This window comes from Pithys albifrons, chromosome 5 (genome assembly GCF_047495875.1).
Source record: "Pithys albifrons albifrons isolate INPA30051 chromosome 5, PitAlb_v1, whole genome shotgun sequence".
In the NCBI taxonomy this organism is placed as follows: Eukaryota; Metazoa; Chordata; class Aves; order Passeriformes; family Thamnophilidae; genus Pithys; species Pithys albifrons.
The window spans coordinates 67,840,288-67,856,220 of NC_092462.1; the positions used below are offsets into that span (position 1 = coordinate 67,840,288).

Consider the following 15,933-nt stretch of genomic DNA (forward strand, 5'->3'; position numbering starts at 1 on the left):
GCATTTGCACTGGCTGTAGATGTAATGAGTCTGTGTATGTTTAAATTGTATGTGGTTAACCCTTGAGGAGGGAGAGGGCAAGAGTAGGTCCTGATGAGTTTTCCCTTCTTTAGAAGGGTGTAGCTAAGACCAGAGCATTAAGGAACTAGGTTTGGACTAGAATGTACTAGATTTGTATTGACTTGCACTTCTAAACTGCAAATGTGCAGTGTACGTGCACTAAAAAACATTTCAGTGCACTCTATTTCTTCAGTATAATGTGGAACACAATTTAGTATTAAAGAAATAGGTTAATCTTTAGTCTTTGCAGGTTTTGTTGTGATCAGAGCATGCTTTTCTGCAGTTAGAGAGTACTCTTTTCAGTCATTAGCTACCTGGCTGGGCTCCTTCTCTATCTTATTGAAGATAGGAGTGGTACCTGCTTTCTTCCAGTCCTCAGGAGTCTTCCCTGATGACCAACCATGTCCTTCCAAAGATAATGGGCAGTGGCGTCTCAGTAACATCAAACAGCTCCCTTAGCACTTGTGCTCATATCTTGTAAAGTCTTATGGTCTTGAATGTGTTCAGCTTGTTTACATGTTCTCAAACCTGACTCTCCTTCATTGGTGGTAGGTCTTCCTTTCTCCAGATCTTGTTATCCAAGACCTGTGATTCCTGAAGGCCCTTCTCAGTAAAGAATGAGGAAGACATTGACAATGTGTGTTGGGTTTGCATGGCCAGGTTTTGGTAGCAGAGGAGGGAGACTTTAAGGGTGGCTTCTCTGGGAAGCTGTGAGAAGCTTCCCCCAAGTCAGACAGAGCCAATGCCAGCTTGGCTCCAAGATGGACCTGCCACTGGCCAAGGCTGAGCCAACCAGAGCTGGTGGTAACTCCTCTGTGATAACATATTTAAGAAGGAAAGAGTTATTGCGCAGATGTAATTGCAGCTGGAGAAGGGAGAAGTGAGAATATGTGACAGAAACATTTTCTTGTCTTCCTTTTGCTGCTTTTGCTACTTGTGGAAGCCCTTCTTGTTGCCTTTCACATCCTTCACCAGATTCAACTCCAGGTGGGCTCTGGTTTTCCTGAACCCATCCATGAACCATAACAAACTAGTTGCCTTAGCATTTAAAATCTTTGCATTAGCCTCAAAATTGTTATGGTAGTATTGACTCCGGATATGGAAAAAGAATCTTGAGTCTGTCTTTTTTGGTAAAAGACCAAAATCTTTGAGGAATATCACATATGTGCCTTTCACTAATTTGTGTATGTATTCTTTTACAGGGTGAGGAAATCACCAAGGAGGAGATTGATGTCCTGAGTGATGCTTGCACCAAGCTGCAGGAACAGAAAAAATCACTAACAAAGGAAAAGGAGGAACTTGAGGAATTGAAGGGTGATATCCAGGAGTATAGTGAGGTGAAGAATGGGGCATGGAAGTTCTTTTTCTGCTCACATTTAGTTTTAGCAGAAATGATCCACAAATTCAAAGATTATCTTGATTGGTTGTCTGTTAGCCTGAAGCTGGTAGCTGAAATGAACTTTGTATGGGACAGTGCAGAGCCTCATTTGCACATCATGTTCAAAGCCTAGTTGTTATCACTGTGGAATAGTTCCCAGTGGATGAGAATCCTATTCCTGGTCTTATTCCCTGGGTGACTAGGCTAACAGGAACTGACTGACTGCTGCATGCTGCAGTTCTTTCTTATCAAGTGTAGATAGCAGTATTACAGAAATTTCAAGTAAAATGAATCTTATCCAGTCTCATGAATGATGTAGAAAATAAGATGTAAAGGGTGCATGAAAAAGGCAGCAGTTTTAGAATTTATTGCTCTTAATTCCAGTCTGGCTTTATATTTCTTTCATTAACAAATGGATCCTATCTTGAAATGCTACTTGAAGTCAGGAGCGTCTGTTCTTGGGAATTCACACCAACAAAAGCTTTTCTCTCTCTTGACTATTTGTTTTAGGATTTGCAAGAGATAAAAGAACTCTCTAAAACTGGCCAGGAAGAGGCAGTGGAGGAGTCAAAGGCAAGCAAGAGACTGACAAAGAGAGTGAACCGAATGGTTGGTCAGATAGACAAAATTATTGTTGAATTAGAGACAAGTCAAAAGACAATGGATGCAAAGCCAGATGGTGTTGATATTCCTGCTAGGTAAGTGATTTGGGAGCACTGGATGTGTCTGGCTGTTCACCTTCAGTCTTGCTTTTGTCTAATGCATGGTTAGAAGAGAACTGGTAAATAACTTGCTGTTTAGAATGTTGAGATAATTGATTTTAAAAATAAATCAAACAAAATTGTGCTGTAGATTTTCCCTCTTCTAAGGTTAAATATGGTTGAAATTAGGAAGGAAAAAAAAGTTGTACAATTCCCCAGATGCTAGTCCTGAAGGCATTCTGAAAGTCAGAGCGTATCTTACCATCTTGGTCATGTCTCTGACATTACAGATGAAATCATGCCTGTAGTCAAGCTCCTCACACAGTAGGTTTGCCCTGCATCACTGATTGAAAAGATGCACAACAGTGGGGTGAGCATGTTCATGTTTGTTGTTCTTTAGTAGCATAGATGTTAGTGAGAGAAGAAATTGCAAGGGAGTCTGTGGTGTTTCTGGAGAGAAGTGGGGGGAGTGGGTCTAATGGAAGTGAGGAGATCATTTTACACAGTCCCTTTCCAAACAATTTACCTCATTTCAATTTTTTAACACAAAGATTTTCAAACAAAGGTCTTTTCCTAGTAGTTTCATTACAAAATGCATTTAGCAACACTTACCCAGGTCTTAATATTACTGGGGAGTCTTTCAGGCCATCCTGTGTTAAACAGTCATATGGTGCATATTATAGACACTGAAATACCTGAAAACTGTGACAGAGATTCTCACAGTTTGTCATCATCCTCTATTAATGTAGTTTATGCTTGCACCATTTTGTGTGATTCATTGAGAGAGTATCCGAGCTCCCAAAGAGCATAACTAAACAAAAACAAGGATTCTGCTTTTGTTCCTTCTGAGCATTGTTTTTTCCAGTCCCCAGGGCAAACAGTCATTTGTTTCAGATTTTGTGCAGCAGCATTAAGGCAGCCATGTGAATGGTGCTGCAGAGAAGCTGTTGATCAGAACCATCTGAATTTGTAAATTAACAATGCAGTGCAGAATCTACTAGTACTGAATGTAATTATACTTTGTAGTGGATGATTTTATGGATCATTTTGTAGGTGATTGTGGATGATTGAAAATTATTAGTTTAAATATTGCTTAGTTGTCAAAGACTTGTCTTTTAACCTTCAAGTTGGTGCAGTCATTATCAAGCCATCAAGAGTCATATGAACAACACTAATCTAGGATATTTGGTGGCAGCTTGAGAAATCCTCCTTGAATAAAAGTCAGTCTGTGCCCAGGGGACCTGGGACTACACTGATAAAACCCTTCTGTTTAGTATTTATTTGGTTCACTGTTTCCTGGATTTCAGCTGGATCTGTACTGGAAGATGATTCTTCAAACTAGCAAAATGCATAGGCAAGCAGAGGCTTTAGGGTGCAGCTCAGACAACTTCATGAGATCAGTGAGCAGACAATGCAAATATCTGAAACGTCTTAGTCCTTTCTTCTGCAAGGTCTGGTCCTTGATATGAGATAAATTGCTCAGGTGATTGTTTTTCAGCTTTTATTTTCCCGTGACTTTCATTAGTTTTCTGTAGGCCAGCCTCTAAATCTAAAAGGATGACAAATGCATGGCACTGCATCTTTGGTAAATGGGGGCTGGAGAACAAAGGGCATTTGGGCAGTACAGGAACTGTGCTAAACTTTATTTCAAATGCTCCTGGATTCTTGTATTTGTGAAATAAAACATGTGAAAACTAAAAGCATGAGATTCAACTGTACGATAATCTGCTTGGTGATCAGTAACCCATTACTGCTTTTTTGCATTCTCTTCAGGATTATAAATAATTGCATAATATTTTTACAAATGTCCTGATGTGTAGTGACTTCCAGCATTGTCTTTTGTTAACTTTACTCTTTTAGAGTAACTGTTTGCCATGTACAGTTTGTGCTTTCTCTTCAGGGGGAATCTCATCAGTATTGCTGAGCTAATCAATGCAATGAGACAAATTCAGAAGATCCCAGAGGAGAAGCTAACTAGGATTGCAGAGGCACTAGATGAAAACAAGGATGGCAAAATTGATATAGATAATGTTGTTAAGGTAAGTCTGTGGACCACTTGAAGAAAATAAGACTAACCATCCTTCAAATATTGAATCTGTTTTGACTTAAATTCATAGTGCTGTCTTTTGCAAGAGTCTTTGCTTTATGCCAGTGAAGTTTTTGGTAATGTATTTTAAATAGATCTTATAATACATATCAGCATCTTGAGAATATTAGCATCTTGAGAATCTATATGGCTTTCTTTTTTTGGGGAAAAAAAAATCCCACGTCTGTTATCCACATTACTTTTAAAGCTGTAGGTTTTCCTGCATGTCAAGCTCAATAAATTGTGGTTATTTTGTTGCTACTTAAAAATGGGAGGAAGTAGAGGAACTTCTTTAGGAACACCACAGGTGGCCAAAATCTTGACAAAACCCCCATAGATACATTTTATATTAACACAAAATAGTAGCTTCTCTTGCCTACTTGAGTACCTTGGCTCTTTCATTGAGACCTGCAATTCCCGTACTTGAAAAGCAACAGACCATTGGTTGTCCTTTAAGTCCACTGTTAATATCCTGTGTTTGTTACCTCATTTGTCCTGTGTTCCCATTTTGCAGAACATTCAGATTTTCTCTGAATTTCACCTTCATTTTCTTGTTTCTTTTTCACTTGGTAAATTTAGGTATGTCCTGAAACTTACTTCCTTGCAAGTCATTTTCCTACTCAATACAGAAATAGCACTTAAACTGAGGCCAGTTAGAAAATGCAGTATAAGCCTTTTGAAACACATTTTCCCTCTCTACTGAAGTTGTCCCAATGGTGATTATCTTCCCTGTTACTCTAAACAGCCGTGGTACATTTAGCAACACAGATGAACTGTGCCTCTGAATTGTGCATATATTGCAGAGTAATTGTTGGAACTGGAGGAGCTATGCCAAGAATACATTCGTATAACAAGCTATATAAAGGAATTTGCAATCATCTACTGAATTATTTTTTCATTTGCTTTCTGAAAGGCCCACCTCCCTCTACTCTAAATTTATGCCTGTTCAGTACAGCAGGTATTTTTTTGTAAAATTGAGCTTATGAATTATTGTCTTAAGTACTTTTTCAGCAGGTACTGAATCTGGGCTTTCCATTGGAATAGATAAATAAATGGGTCTGTTTTACTAATGCTTTTAAATGTGAGTCTGTGTGTGCTGCACACACAGAGGTCAAAAGTTCTAGATTATTTGTTACACATTTTAGCTTTTTTTTAACACTCTGGATCTGTTTGAGGTGCTTGTTGTGGTTTGAATTTGTCTTTAAGACAAAAATGCAGTTTTTCTTGAATGTGAGAACTGAATACTTTTGTTGTCTTAACAAATTATATGAAAATGCTTCAATCATGTGAAAGCTAAATTCTCTCTCAATTTCATTTTATGTTCATCTAGGTCGTAGAATTGATTGACAAAGAAGATATTGATATTGGCACTGGTCAGGTTGCTGAGATTATGTCACTGCTTCAAAAAGAAGAAAAACTGGAAGAAAAAGAGAAAGCAAAGGAAAAGCATGATAAAGAAGCCGCAGAAGCAAAGAATTAAGCTTCAGAATCTGAAGCTAATGCACTTGTAACCAAAATCTTGTATATCTTTGTGTCTAATGGCTACATATTACTTGAGCTTTGTGATTATGGGAAGTGTTTTGAGCTGATTCTGGTAATAAATCGTAGGTATGTTTTCTGACATATGGAATGAAATTTCCGTTCATCAGAGTAGTGATTTACTGTCATTCCATACTGATGAAAACAAAATGTGCTCCTTTAGCAGTGCTCCTGCCCACAGAAACATGTATTTGCACTCATTGTTGTGGTACAGTGATCCATTAAACTTGGAAGTTTGCTGTATAAATTAAGTGTATCTTTCATGGAAAAATGTTTCCCAGTTATTTTCTTCCATCATTACATGGGGCCCAACCTTGCTCTGCTTCTAGCTTTTAGCTTTTTTAGAATTTAATACAAACTTTTTGTTCTGTCACAAATTACATACTTTGTAAGCTGTTAGGGAAGATTCTGTGGCTTCAGTAGTAGGTCTGTAGATTGTGGGTTTTTTAAGCTTAATATCACTAAGCTGTTGCCTCACTGACAGAGAATGTGGCATTCTGATCACTTTTATGAATTCATGGTTATTATTTTTTTCTGTTGAAGGGAAAAATCAGATTTTTCCTTAGAATGGAAACATGGCATGAAGTTTGCTACTTATGGGTGCCTTAAACTTCTTAAGACTAGGAAGTAGAGTGTGCTGCCTCTACTCAAAACTCCACAAATTGTTAAAGCATTGGAATCACAGGAGCCTTTAAAATAGTTTCAGAACACAATCTGTCACATGGTAAAGTGAATTAAAGTGTTTGTCTAAATAGCAAAATGAAAATAATCTTAAGGGGGAAATGTCAGTTGTGATATTGCACATGTTTTTTTAAAATGCAGTTATCTCTGCATGCTTGATTTTCATCTGATAATTATTTATACCATAACTAATTCTCTTACCTCTCAATTTTCATCTCAGGTATAAAGTCATTAACCAGCTGTAGTCAGAGTACATAAATATGTTCATCTCATGGCTTTGCTTACTGTGCTGTCAACAAGTCGTGTCTGGTATTGCCAGTGCTTTGATGACATCATTGGTTTTCTAATTAATTGCTTATAGTCACTGTCTTTAACTGTGTGACTAAATACTGGCAGTAGGTCAAAGTTGGCTTATTAATGTTCCTTCTTAGAAGTAAATTTTAATGTTTTAAAACTAAAATACTAACTCTGGGATGTTTCATAATTCTTGGTAGCCTAAATTTTCCACTTTTCTTAACGTCTACTACTATGAACTACACATCATGTGGCTTGAACCAGCAGGGTTGTGGTTTGGTTTTTTATTCTATTTTTATTTTGCACCCAGTATTATAAAATGTGTGAACATTCTTGATTTTGTGTACACTGTAGAGAGCACATCTTACAATGGTGCTGTACACGGTGATGTGGAGGGGGGCAGTTAGTGCTTGATGCTTCTAGTTATAGTTGCATATTTTCATAGAAAATGTCGACTTCCAAGCGTATTTCAGCATAATTTCATGTGCAGTATTTATCCAGGTTGGCTAAATTATTTGTACAAACTTATTTGAAGTTAGTGGAACAAAAGAAGTTTTGACAGTCTGCTGGCTTGCATGATGGACCATTGTATTTAGTTGTTTCTAAAGCAATATGTACAGTGAGATGTACAGTTCTAGAAAAAGAGTCAGTGTCTAGTTCAACTATTGAGTTCATATTCTGTACAGTTTGCAAAGAGAGCTGCTTACAGCAAGAGCCTCCTGAGAATTACTGTAACTGTGTCTGAAGTGTAAAATTGCTGTGACAAAGCTGCAGTTTCTTATCAGTACAGTCTTTGTGGTTCATGTTTCCCTAAACAAGAGGGCTGTTCTCTTCCTCATAAATTGAGGTTAACTTGGAGATTTCAGCATGGAAGTCACTTTGTAGATTTTTGAAGATCAGACTTCACTAGGTGCTTTTTTTAGGCCAACACTTAGATAAAATTGCAAGAGTAAAACTAATTTCACAAAAATACAGTCTAGAAACTAATTTTACCTTGTATAATTTACAGTTAGAATGAGTGGGCTTTAAAGTATGCTAAATTTTGCAGTTGTATATTTTCAAATTGAAAACGTGTATAGCAATATTACTTGACATTCCTGAAATATGGTAAAGATTTTTTAAAATTGCCTGCTACCTTTCATGGAATATCAAAAACCTAAGAATTGTGTGCACTTGAATGCAGATCTAAAATAGGGAAGTAGCAAAAAAAACTGTTTTCAAAGATTTGTTGATTAGAGTTTTACAGAACTTTAACTGTCCTTACAGTTAATTAGCTGATTGTAGTAATTGTGAGTTTAGGACAGTCTGTTCTGCATTTACTGTTCACTTAAATTTTCTGTGGTTTATAAGAAGGGAGACAAAAACAGCTATTTTTTTTAACAAAGAACATACTGATGAAAATAATTGTCCTACTTATTGAACATTTTTAGCTTTTGGACTTGTTTGAAATTTGGTTTATTGTGAAATCTTCACAGGTTACATAAAATTCGTTCAAGTATCAATCACAAATGCCAGTTTTCCGCTGTTACTGAAAGCGTTCATGGGTGCATCAACCATAGCAAAGGATTTTCATGGGGAATATCATCCTTATGTTGTTGAAAGCAGGCAAACCCATGACAGATGGACTTGAAGAACACATTTTCTGAAAGCTTTACAAGATTAGGAAGCCCTCAGTGATCCACTTTTACCCAGTTGTGAACCTCCCCAAGCAGCTCTGTCCCGGCGATCCACACGACTCCAGCGGATCAGTGGCTTGAGGACCCGCTTCAGATAATGTGCTTGGTTGTCTTTTGTGTTGACCAAAAAAGCCAGGAGCTACAGTACTTTCAGAGAAAGGATGACTTGCAAGTGTACAGTAACTGGTCAGAACTTATTCCTGAATGAATATTTAATCAGGAGGTGTAAATATTTCTTAAAATAATTAAAGGATATGTGAGATTTCAGTGACTGTGACTTAGCCAAAGCCTCTGAGCTCAGAGTTAGGTAATTGGTAAGGCCATTGTCAGGATTCTTACGGATTTCAAATAAGACAGATTTTGACTATAAACTATTCAGGGGCGAAAATGTAAAATGCAAAAAAAGCTTTTTTAAAAATCCATTTAGCAACAGGGAGGAGAAGTAGAGTAGGATGTAATTTCTTTTTCCCCTTCAAAACAAATGGGTTATAGGATATATTCTATTGAAAAACTTGTTTCTGTTTCATCATAGCTGAAAAGATGGTTTTTACAGAGATTTTCATCACTGACTGCATGCTGTGAAAGTAAATCTGCCTGCAGGTTAAGTAGCAGAAAACTGACTCAGTAGGAGGTTTTCAGCAGGACTGCATGCAGGCAGAGAATGGTCTCTTGCTAGGATAGTACCTTACCCTTACATAGGCTTTGACTGGGGGAAAAAAGTTACATTTTTTTATACAACTCCAGAATACTTCTTGTAACTTTATATCTGCATACCATGCTAATCATTAAAACTTTAGCTACTTCAGCATGTATTTAAATACTTTTAAATTCTTAATATAAAAAAATTGGGTATATTTCATTAAAAGAAGAAGCCCATGTTCTGTCCTTTGTATGTATTCTGAATTTTACTTTTCAGTTGATGAATTTCAGCCCATGTTATAAATTCAAGTTGCAAATCATTTGTCTGTGCTCTGAGCATACCGGTCCTGTGTTTTGCCATAATGCAGTACAAAATTTTTATGTTAATTGGAGCTTGTGTCCTTTGTTTAGTTATAATAAAATTATGATTTTGAAACCTAAGCTCTCCATTATTTTTCTGTTGCTTTAGATTATTTAGTGTTAATTTATTGCTGTTCAGATGAGATGGCAGGCGTGGAGCTGGACACTGATGGTCTGTGGGGGCTGGTGGGTTGTGCGGGGTTTGGTAGGATGGTAGTTCTTGCAGAAATTCCAGATGGGGGTCTGCTTGCCTGCTGTAGTGAATTGTGCTAAACCATTCTTTCAAACTTGTATTTTAGGGGGGGAAAGTTGAAAACAGTGAACTCTTTACTGTGCAGAACTAATAGATTAAGATCTATTCCAAACAGAAATAGTCTTAAGAAGGATCCTTGCTTGATTTTTGCAAAAGTTAGGGAGAAAACTTACCTGAAATAGTTCCAGAGTTTATTTTATGCTAGGCCGTGCCCTTGGCTCCAGATTTTGGAAAATTATATGTATTCCTCTGTAATCCTAATATTCTTCACAAAGCATGAGGCAGACTTTTAAGTCACAGAATATATTGAATTGGAAGGGACCCACAAGATTTATTGAGTCCAACTCCTGGTCTTGCATGGGACCCAACCCCAAGAGTCACATCATGTGCATGAGAGTATCATCCAAATGCTTGACATCTATCTGTCTTGGTGCTGTGACCACTGCCCTGGGAAGCCTGTTGCAGTGCCCAACCACCCTCTGAGTGAAGAACCTTCTTTTAATAGCCAGCCTAAACCTCCCCTGACACAATTTCAGGACAAATCTTGAGCATTTGCAACAATATTCTTTTAAAATGTTGTTAATGATTTGTGGTTCAACTCACTACCTGATGCCTCGGCAGCCTGGGTGGGGAGGCAAGAGAGCCCCTGAGCCAGCGAGGTGTCCTGTGCATGTCTGGTCCCTTGGAAATGACTCAGCTGTCTCAAACATAACTGGAATTGTTGCTGTTTTGCAACCTTCAACACTCATCTTGGCCCTGCTGTGGTTGGCACTTATAGAAATGTGCAGCACAGAAAATCAGGACCCAAAAGATGGGCAGGTCGTGGGTCATGGAGCTGTGTTGATAAAAATAGTTTCCTGGCTTCTTTCAAACAGGATTTGGGAACATGCAAGTGTTGAATCTGCTCTCTGGTGTCAAAGTGTTTCAACAGGTGCCTAAAAACAACCTCCTGCCTTGACAGGCTTTTAAACTAACAACAAATAAGCCTGATGGGGTTGCAGATTTTATCTTCTTTTGCTTAAAACTAAATATCAAATAAAAAGCTTTAAAAATGGATTTTACTTTGAGAATTTCCTTTAATGACAGACGGAGTGAAAAGGAGTGAATAGAGTTTGAACAAGTGTGGTCAAACTGATCAGCAGAGAAATGAGAGTTTGAGTTTGTTATTAGATGTGGACATTGGCAAGTGCCCTTGTTGATGTTTACCAGTGTCCTGAATGCCCAAGAAAGAGACTGACTTCTGGATACAGTGTTATCTTTGCAGAGAGATATTGGTTATATGAGAGAAATCGCACTCTTTTGTGAATCTTCATTTCACATTTATAAGAATTATATCTAATTATTCTTACAATCTAAGGAAAAATTGGGGTTTTTTTGGACTCTCTTGCCTTTTTGTAGGAGGGAATCAAAACAGTGGTACCCATGAGCACACAGCGTGCCTGGTCAGTCTGGTTGGTGTGCAGGCACAAGCCAAATTCAAATCTCAGAAAAACTAAGGCTGGAAGGGAGCACCAGAGGTCATGTAGTCCAGCTGCCTGTTCAGAGCTGGTTTCCAAGGATTGTGTCCCATTGGGTTTTGAGTATCTCCAAGGATGGAGACTCCACCACTTCTCATCCTCTCTAGATAGACCTCTGCACCACCTCTGCCAGTGCTTGATTAATAATAAGGAATAAGTCTTAGGAATAAAAGAGGTTTTCTTATATTTCCCTTTTGACATATGAGGATAATATTTTATTACAGATATGAATTTGTGCATTGTCTGCAAATGTACACAGAGGAAATGGCAACTGCTTGTACTAATAGTAGACAATGAAGAGATAGCTGTGAATTGACAGGGTGGAATCTTCTTTAAGGCTGGGCAGAAAGCTGGTTGGGAAAATGTCTGACTTCATGAAATCACAATCTGAAAAGGATTAATGTAGAAGTTTTATTGCAAAGTATTTTGGTGAAATGTCATTTACAGGGTGAACACATCTGCATAGTGGTGTGGAGAGATGAATAGTCTTGTGGTTGTTCATCGACCTGAGGCTTGAGAAATCTGTGTTCAGTTAATGCCTAGTCTGTCAATAATACATCATTTGACTCTTGTGCCACTGTAACATAAAACCTCCTTGACAGTGTCTGGGCAGGCAACAAGTTCTCCAGAGCAAAATCTCTCTGTGCAAGGACCTAGCACAGTATTTTGTAGCTATAAGGCTTTTAAAAAATGCATACAGACAGTGACAGACCATACCAAGCAAGTTTCTCTGGCTAAGGATTCTTAATTTCTCCCTGCTTATATGTTGAAAAGTGTTTCTGCTATTTTCCTGAATTATTTCTCAATGCTGACTGATGTGAGCAGGAGGATGTTTGCAGTGTGTTTCTAATTCCCCATACTCTGTGCTCACTTCCATTTTTGTGTATTATTGGATATAAATCTTTCTCAGTAGTTAAATATCCTTCACAGGTCAAAATTCTTTGGGGGCTCATTAGCATGTACAATTTTACCCTTGCCAAACCTTCTGTGGTTTGCAAGCATCAGTTTCTCTCATCTCACTGGTGTAAAGGATTTCTGCTGTGCTAGGGATGGATCTAATGCAGATTTGCCGCTTTCCGTCTAGTATTTCTCTCTGTGTATGTTGGCAGAGCAGCCCCTTCATGAACGGCCTGATTTATGTCTCAGGCGATGCTGGAGCCAGCAGTTTGAGATGTCAGGTCTTCTGTGCACGTTGGGAGCCACTGTGGATTCTCCCTCCCCCTCCTTTTGTCTTAGCTCCAGCCCAAGAGCCTTCCAAGTTCCTTCCTGCATTTTCAGGTCCTCAATTAAGCAAGATCTTCAGATTCTCTCCTAAGAAGAGCTTCTGCAAGGAGCTGAAGGGCAACTGGGACATGAGCAACAAAAGAATAAATAAATAAAAAAGTCTTAAGAATCTTACTAAATTAAGATGAGAATTAACAACCTGTTATGCAGAAAACCTGCAGATCTCTGCAGCCTATTCTAGACTTGTAAGAATTTTGTTTTCCATAGATGAAATTCCAAAGTAGTGAAAAAATCAGCAGTTTTTTCGTCTTCATTCTTCCCATCCCTCAACCTTTTCCTTTTCTCTATCCATTACTTAATATGCAGGACCAAATAGGAAGAATTTATGGAGTCCTTGTTGCACTCCAGTTTCTCAGAATCTTGCTTTGCACTGGTGGAAGTGGAGTTGAAATGTAGTTACTATTTATCTTTCCAATGAGCATCTCCTTGCTGGATGGCTTTCAGTGCTTGGTCTATGTAAACTCTAGTCATTATTGGCGTTCATCAAGCTCTGCTCTCACCTTCCTCTGTCACAACTACACCAGCTCCACTGTGGGCCCTGTGTAGTCTCTTCTCCTAAGAACAGGATGGTTTTTAATTTCCCTTTGAATCTTGTGTTCACTTCTCACAGGGAACTGTGTATGCTCTTCTATAAGCCACAACATTTCAGTGCAAAATATGTTCTTAGGAGGAGTCTTCAAAACCAACAGTGACACTGGAAGGCATGCACATCCCCATTTTTAGACCTACCTTCTGCAACCAGAGTTACCCATCAAATTCTGTGATTAAACTAATGCTGTGGTCCCTTAGTGACTCGGTATGATTTGAGGTTTACCCAAAACACTCAGGATCTTCTTCCACAGAAAATCCTTTGTACTCTGAAAATTGGAACCTTTTGGTGTCTAGGTTTTGGCCTTTCAAATTCAAGAATTGACCGATGTCAACCCAAATGCCCTCTTCAAACAAATGACAGAGGATGAAGTGTTAACAGAAAAAACCTTATTTGTACCTCTTTTGTACCTTTGTGCTCAAGAGAAATCTCAGGTGAAAAATAGCTCACCTAGCCATGCTCATGAAGGATCTGTAGCAGTGAATGGAAATAGGTGGGGAGGGCTGATGGTAGCATTTTGGTTGTTCATTCTCCTGTATAATTTGTCCTTGAGTGAGCGGGATATTATACTATTTGTTTGTTTTAATTTTGTGAATATGAACATACTCCTTGTCAAGAGAAATACAGTAAAAGTATAGAGAAATATAGAAATTCAGATGCAGTAATATATGTACCACTGAGCCTGATACTCTTCCTGGAGCTGGAACTTGGATGCTTGAGAAAGCAGGGAAAGGCTTTAAAACTTCTTTTCAGCTTTTAATAAGCGTTTCCAAGGTGGGTGATGAAGCAGATACATCCCTTGCGTTTTGCAGAAGAGCGGGAGGAGAATAAATTTGCTCTGTCAGAGCACTCGGACCAGAATCCCGAGGGATTCCCACCGCAGAAATGACCCCCGCTCTGCATAGCAGGACCCCCCAAGCGCTCCCGGTCAATGCCGCGTGTCGCCGCTGGATGGCGCCCGACCCCCGCCGGGAGCGGCCCGGGACGGGAGCCAAGCACATTCTGCTCCCATCCCATCCCATTCCCGATTCCCCCGCCCTGTCGTTGAGTTCAGGCTTTTGTCCTACATTCAAGGCCTCTGTTTCATAGAGTCATAGAATGGTTTGGGTTGAAGCGGACTTTAAAGATCATCTCGTTCCAACTGCCCCACCGTGGACAGGGACACCTTCCATTAGATCTGATTGCTCAAAGCCCAGTCAAGCCTTGAACATGGAATAGTTCCTCTGGGCAACCTGTGCCAGTGACTCAGCACCCTCCAAGTATCACAGAATCATTTAATTTAGAAAAGACCTCCAAGTCCAAACTTTGAACGATGTCAAAGCCCCTTGTCAACTGGGCCATAGCACTAAGTGCTATTAAACATCTTCCTTATGTGTAATCCAAATCTACCCTCTTTTAGTTTAAAACCATTACCTCTTCTCCTGTTGCTATAGGCCCTGCTGAAAAGTCTGTCTTCATCTTTCTTATGAGCTCCTTTTACTTACTGGAAGTGCTGCTGTGAGGCCTCCCTGGAGCCTTCTCTTCTGCAGGCTGAACAACCCCAGCTCTCTCAGCCTGTCTCCTTAGCAGAGGTCTTGCAGCCCTCTGAACATCATCGTGGCCTCCTTCTTCCTGTGTTTCATCTCTCTGCTTGCCAGCAAGGTAGCCTTTTTCTTGTGATCTAGAATAAATCTTTTCTATCTGGTGAAATGACCTGGTCTAATAAGACACTGGACTTCCCAAAATTAATCCCTCTTTAAAACACAGTGTCATTTCTAAGAAGTTCTCCAATCTTGGTTTAAAATTTGACAGTGAAAGAGAATTCACCACAAACCTTTGGTGAGCTCTTTTTTACTCATTTATTGCTATTGCTATCATTCCATGGCTTGTGGAGGTTTTCTTGCGAAGGAAGGGAGAGGGGAAAGAGTCTTTAAAAATAGAAAAATAAATTAACTCCCTACCCTTGGAAAATCAAATAGCAAAAAGCCAAAGTGTCTCTAGTGAATTTGTCTGATGTCATTTTCTATTCACTTGGCTTCCATTGGCTCAGTGAAAAAGCCCTGAGCAATATTTTCTCTGTAGGGCTGTGATGGGTTGCACTACCTTAGGTAACTCCAGAGCTCAGCTCTTCCAAAAGGTTCCTGACTCTCTCATCAGTGACCTGTGTCCTGCCTCCCCAGAGCCCTTCCTTCCATGCTGGTGGTGCATGACATTTGCTTATTAACTCTTCAGTATTGACACTGTGAGCAAGGTGTTCAGCTGTGCCTTGTGGAGTTTTGTGTGCCTTGACTGCGAAGCATTCGATATGACTCCACATTGTAGAGGTGACATCCAAACCCCCCTGAAGATACAGTTCTTTTGTGATGGATTTAAATCCTAATCTGGGTTTGTTTCTCCCCACAGAGTCCAGAGCTTTACAGTTGCTGTAACAGCAGCTGTGCCATTGTGCTCTCCTGTGCAAAGGTAGATTCAGATCTCGTCTCGAGGGCTTAAGAAATGTATTACTCAGCACTATAAACACTTAATTAACAAAAACTAGAAGGCCACTCTCATTTCTTTGCAATGAGGCATTTTTTGAATCAAATGTTTTGCCAGTTTAGAGTAGGTTACACAGTTGTCATTCAGCTGTTTGGATGTGAGCCTTTAAATTGCTCAGTTATGTTATAAAAAAACGTAGCTTGGTGAAAAGGTGTCAATCAGAGAATCAGAATAATTCAGGCTGGAAGGAACCCCCAGTGCCATCTGACCTTCTGCTCAGAGCAGGGCCAAGTTTAGATCAGGTTTCTCCTGGCCTTATCCAGCCATGTTTTGTTTGTCTCTAGGAATGGCGATTACACAAATGCCTGGGCTCTCTGTCTGACTGTCTTTAGGGTGATAATTTTTTCCTAAAATCTGGT

The 15,933-nt window shown here is 39.2% G+C and overlaps 1 protein-coding gene across 1 annotated transcript in view; it reads left to right on the forward strand.

Moving 5' to 3' along the window:
• Nucleotides 1-9,495, forward strand: part of LETM1 (leucine zipper and EF-hand containing transmembrane protein 1) — a 31,218-nt gene extending 21,723 nt beyond the window's left edge. The window contains exons 11-14 of the mRNA XM_071556962.1: nucleotides 1,263-1,397; nucleotides 1,949-2,136; nucleotides 4,040-4,178; nucleotides 5,556-9,495. Coding sequence (XP_071413063.1) covers nucleotides 1,263-1,397; nucleotides 1,949-2,136; nucleotides 4,040-4,178; nucleotides 5,556-5,705 — 612 coding nt within the window. The 3' untranslated portion in view covers nucleotides 5,706-9,495. The remainder of the gene's footprint in view (nucleotides 1-1,262; nucleotides 1,398-1,948; nucleotides 2,137-4,039; nucleotides 4,179-5,555) is intronic.
• The last annotated feature ends 6,438 nt before the right edge of the window (nucleotides 9,496-15,933 follow it).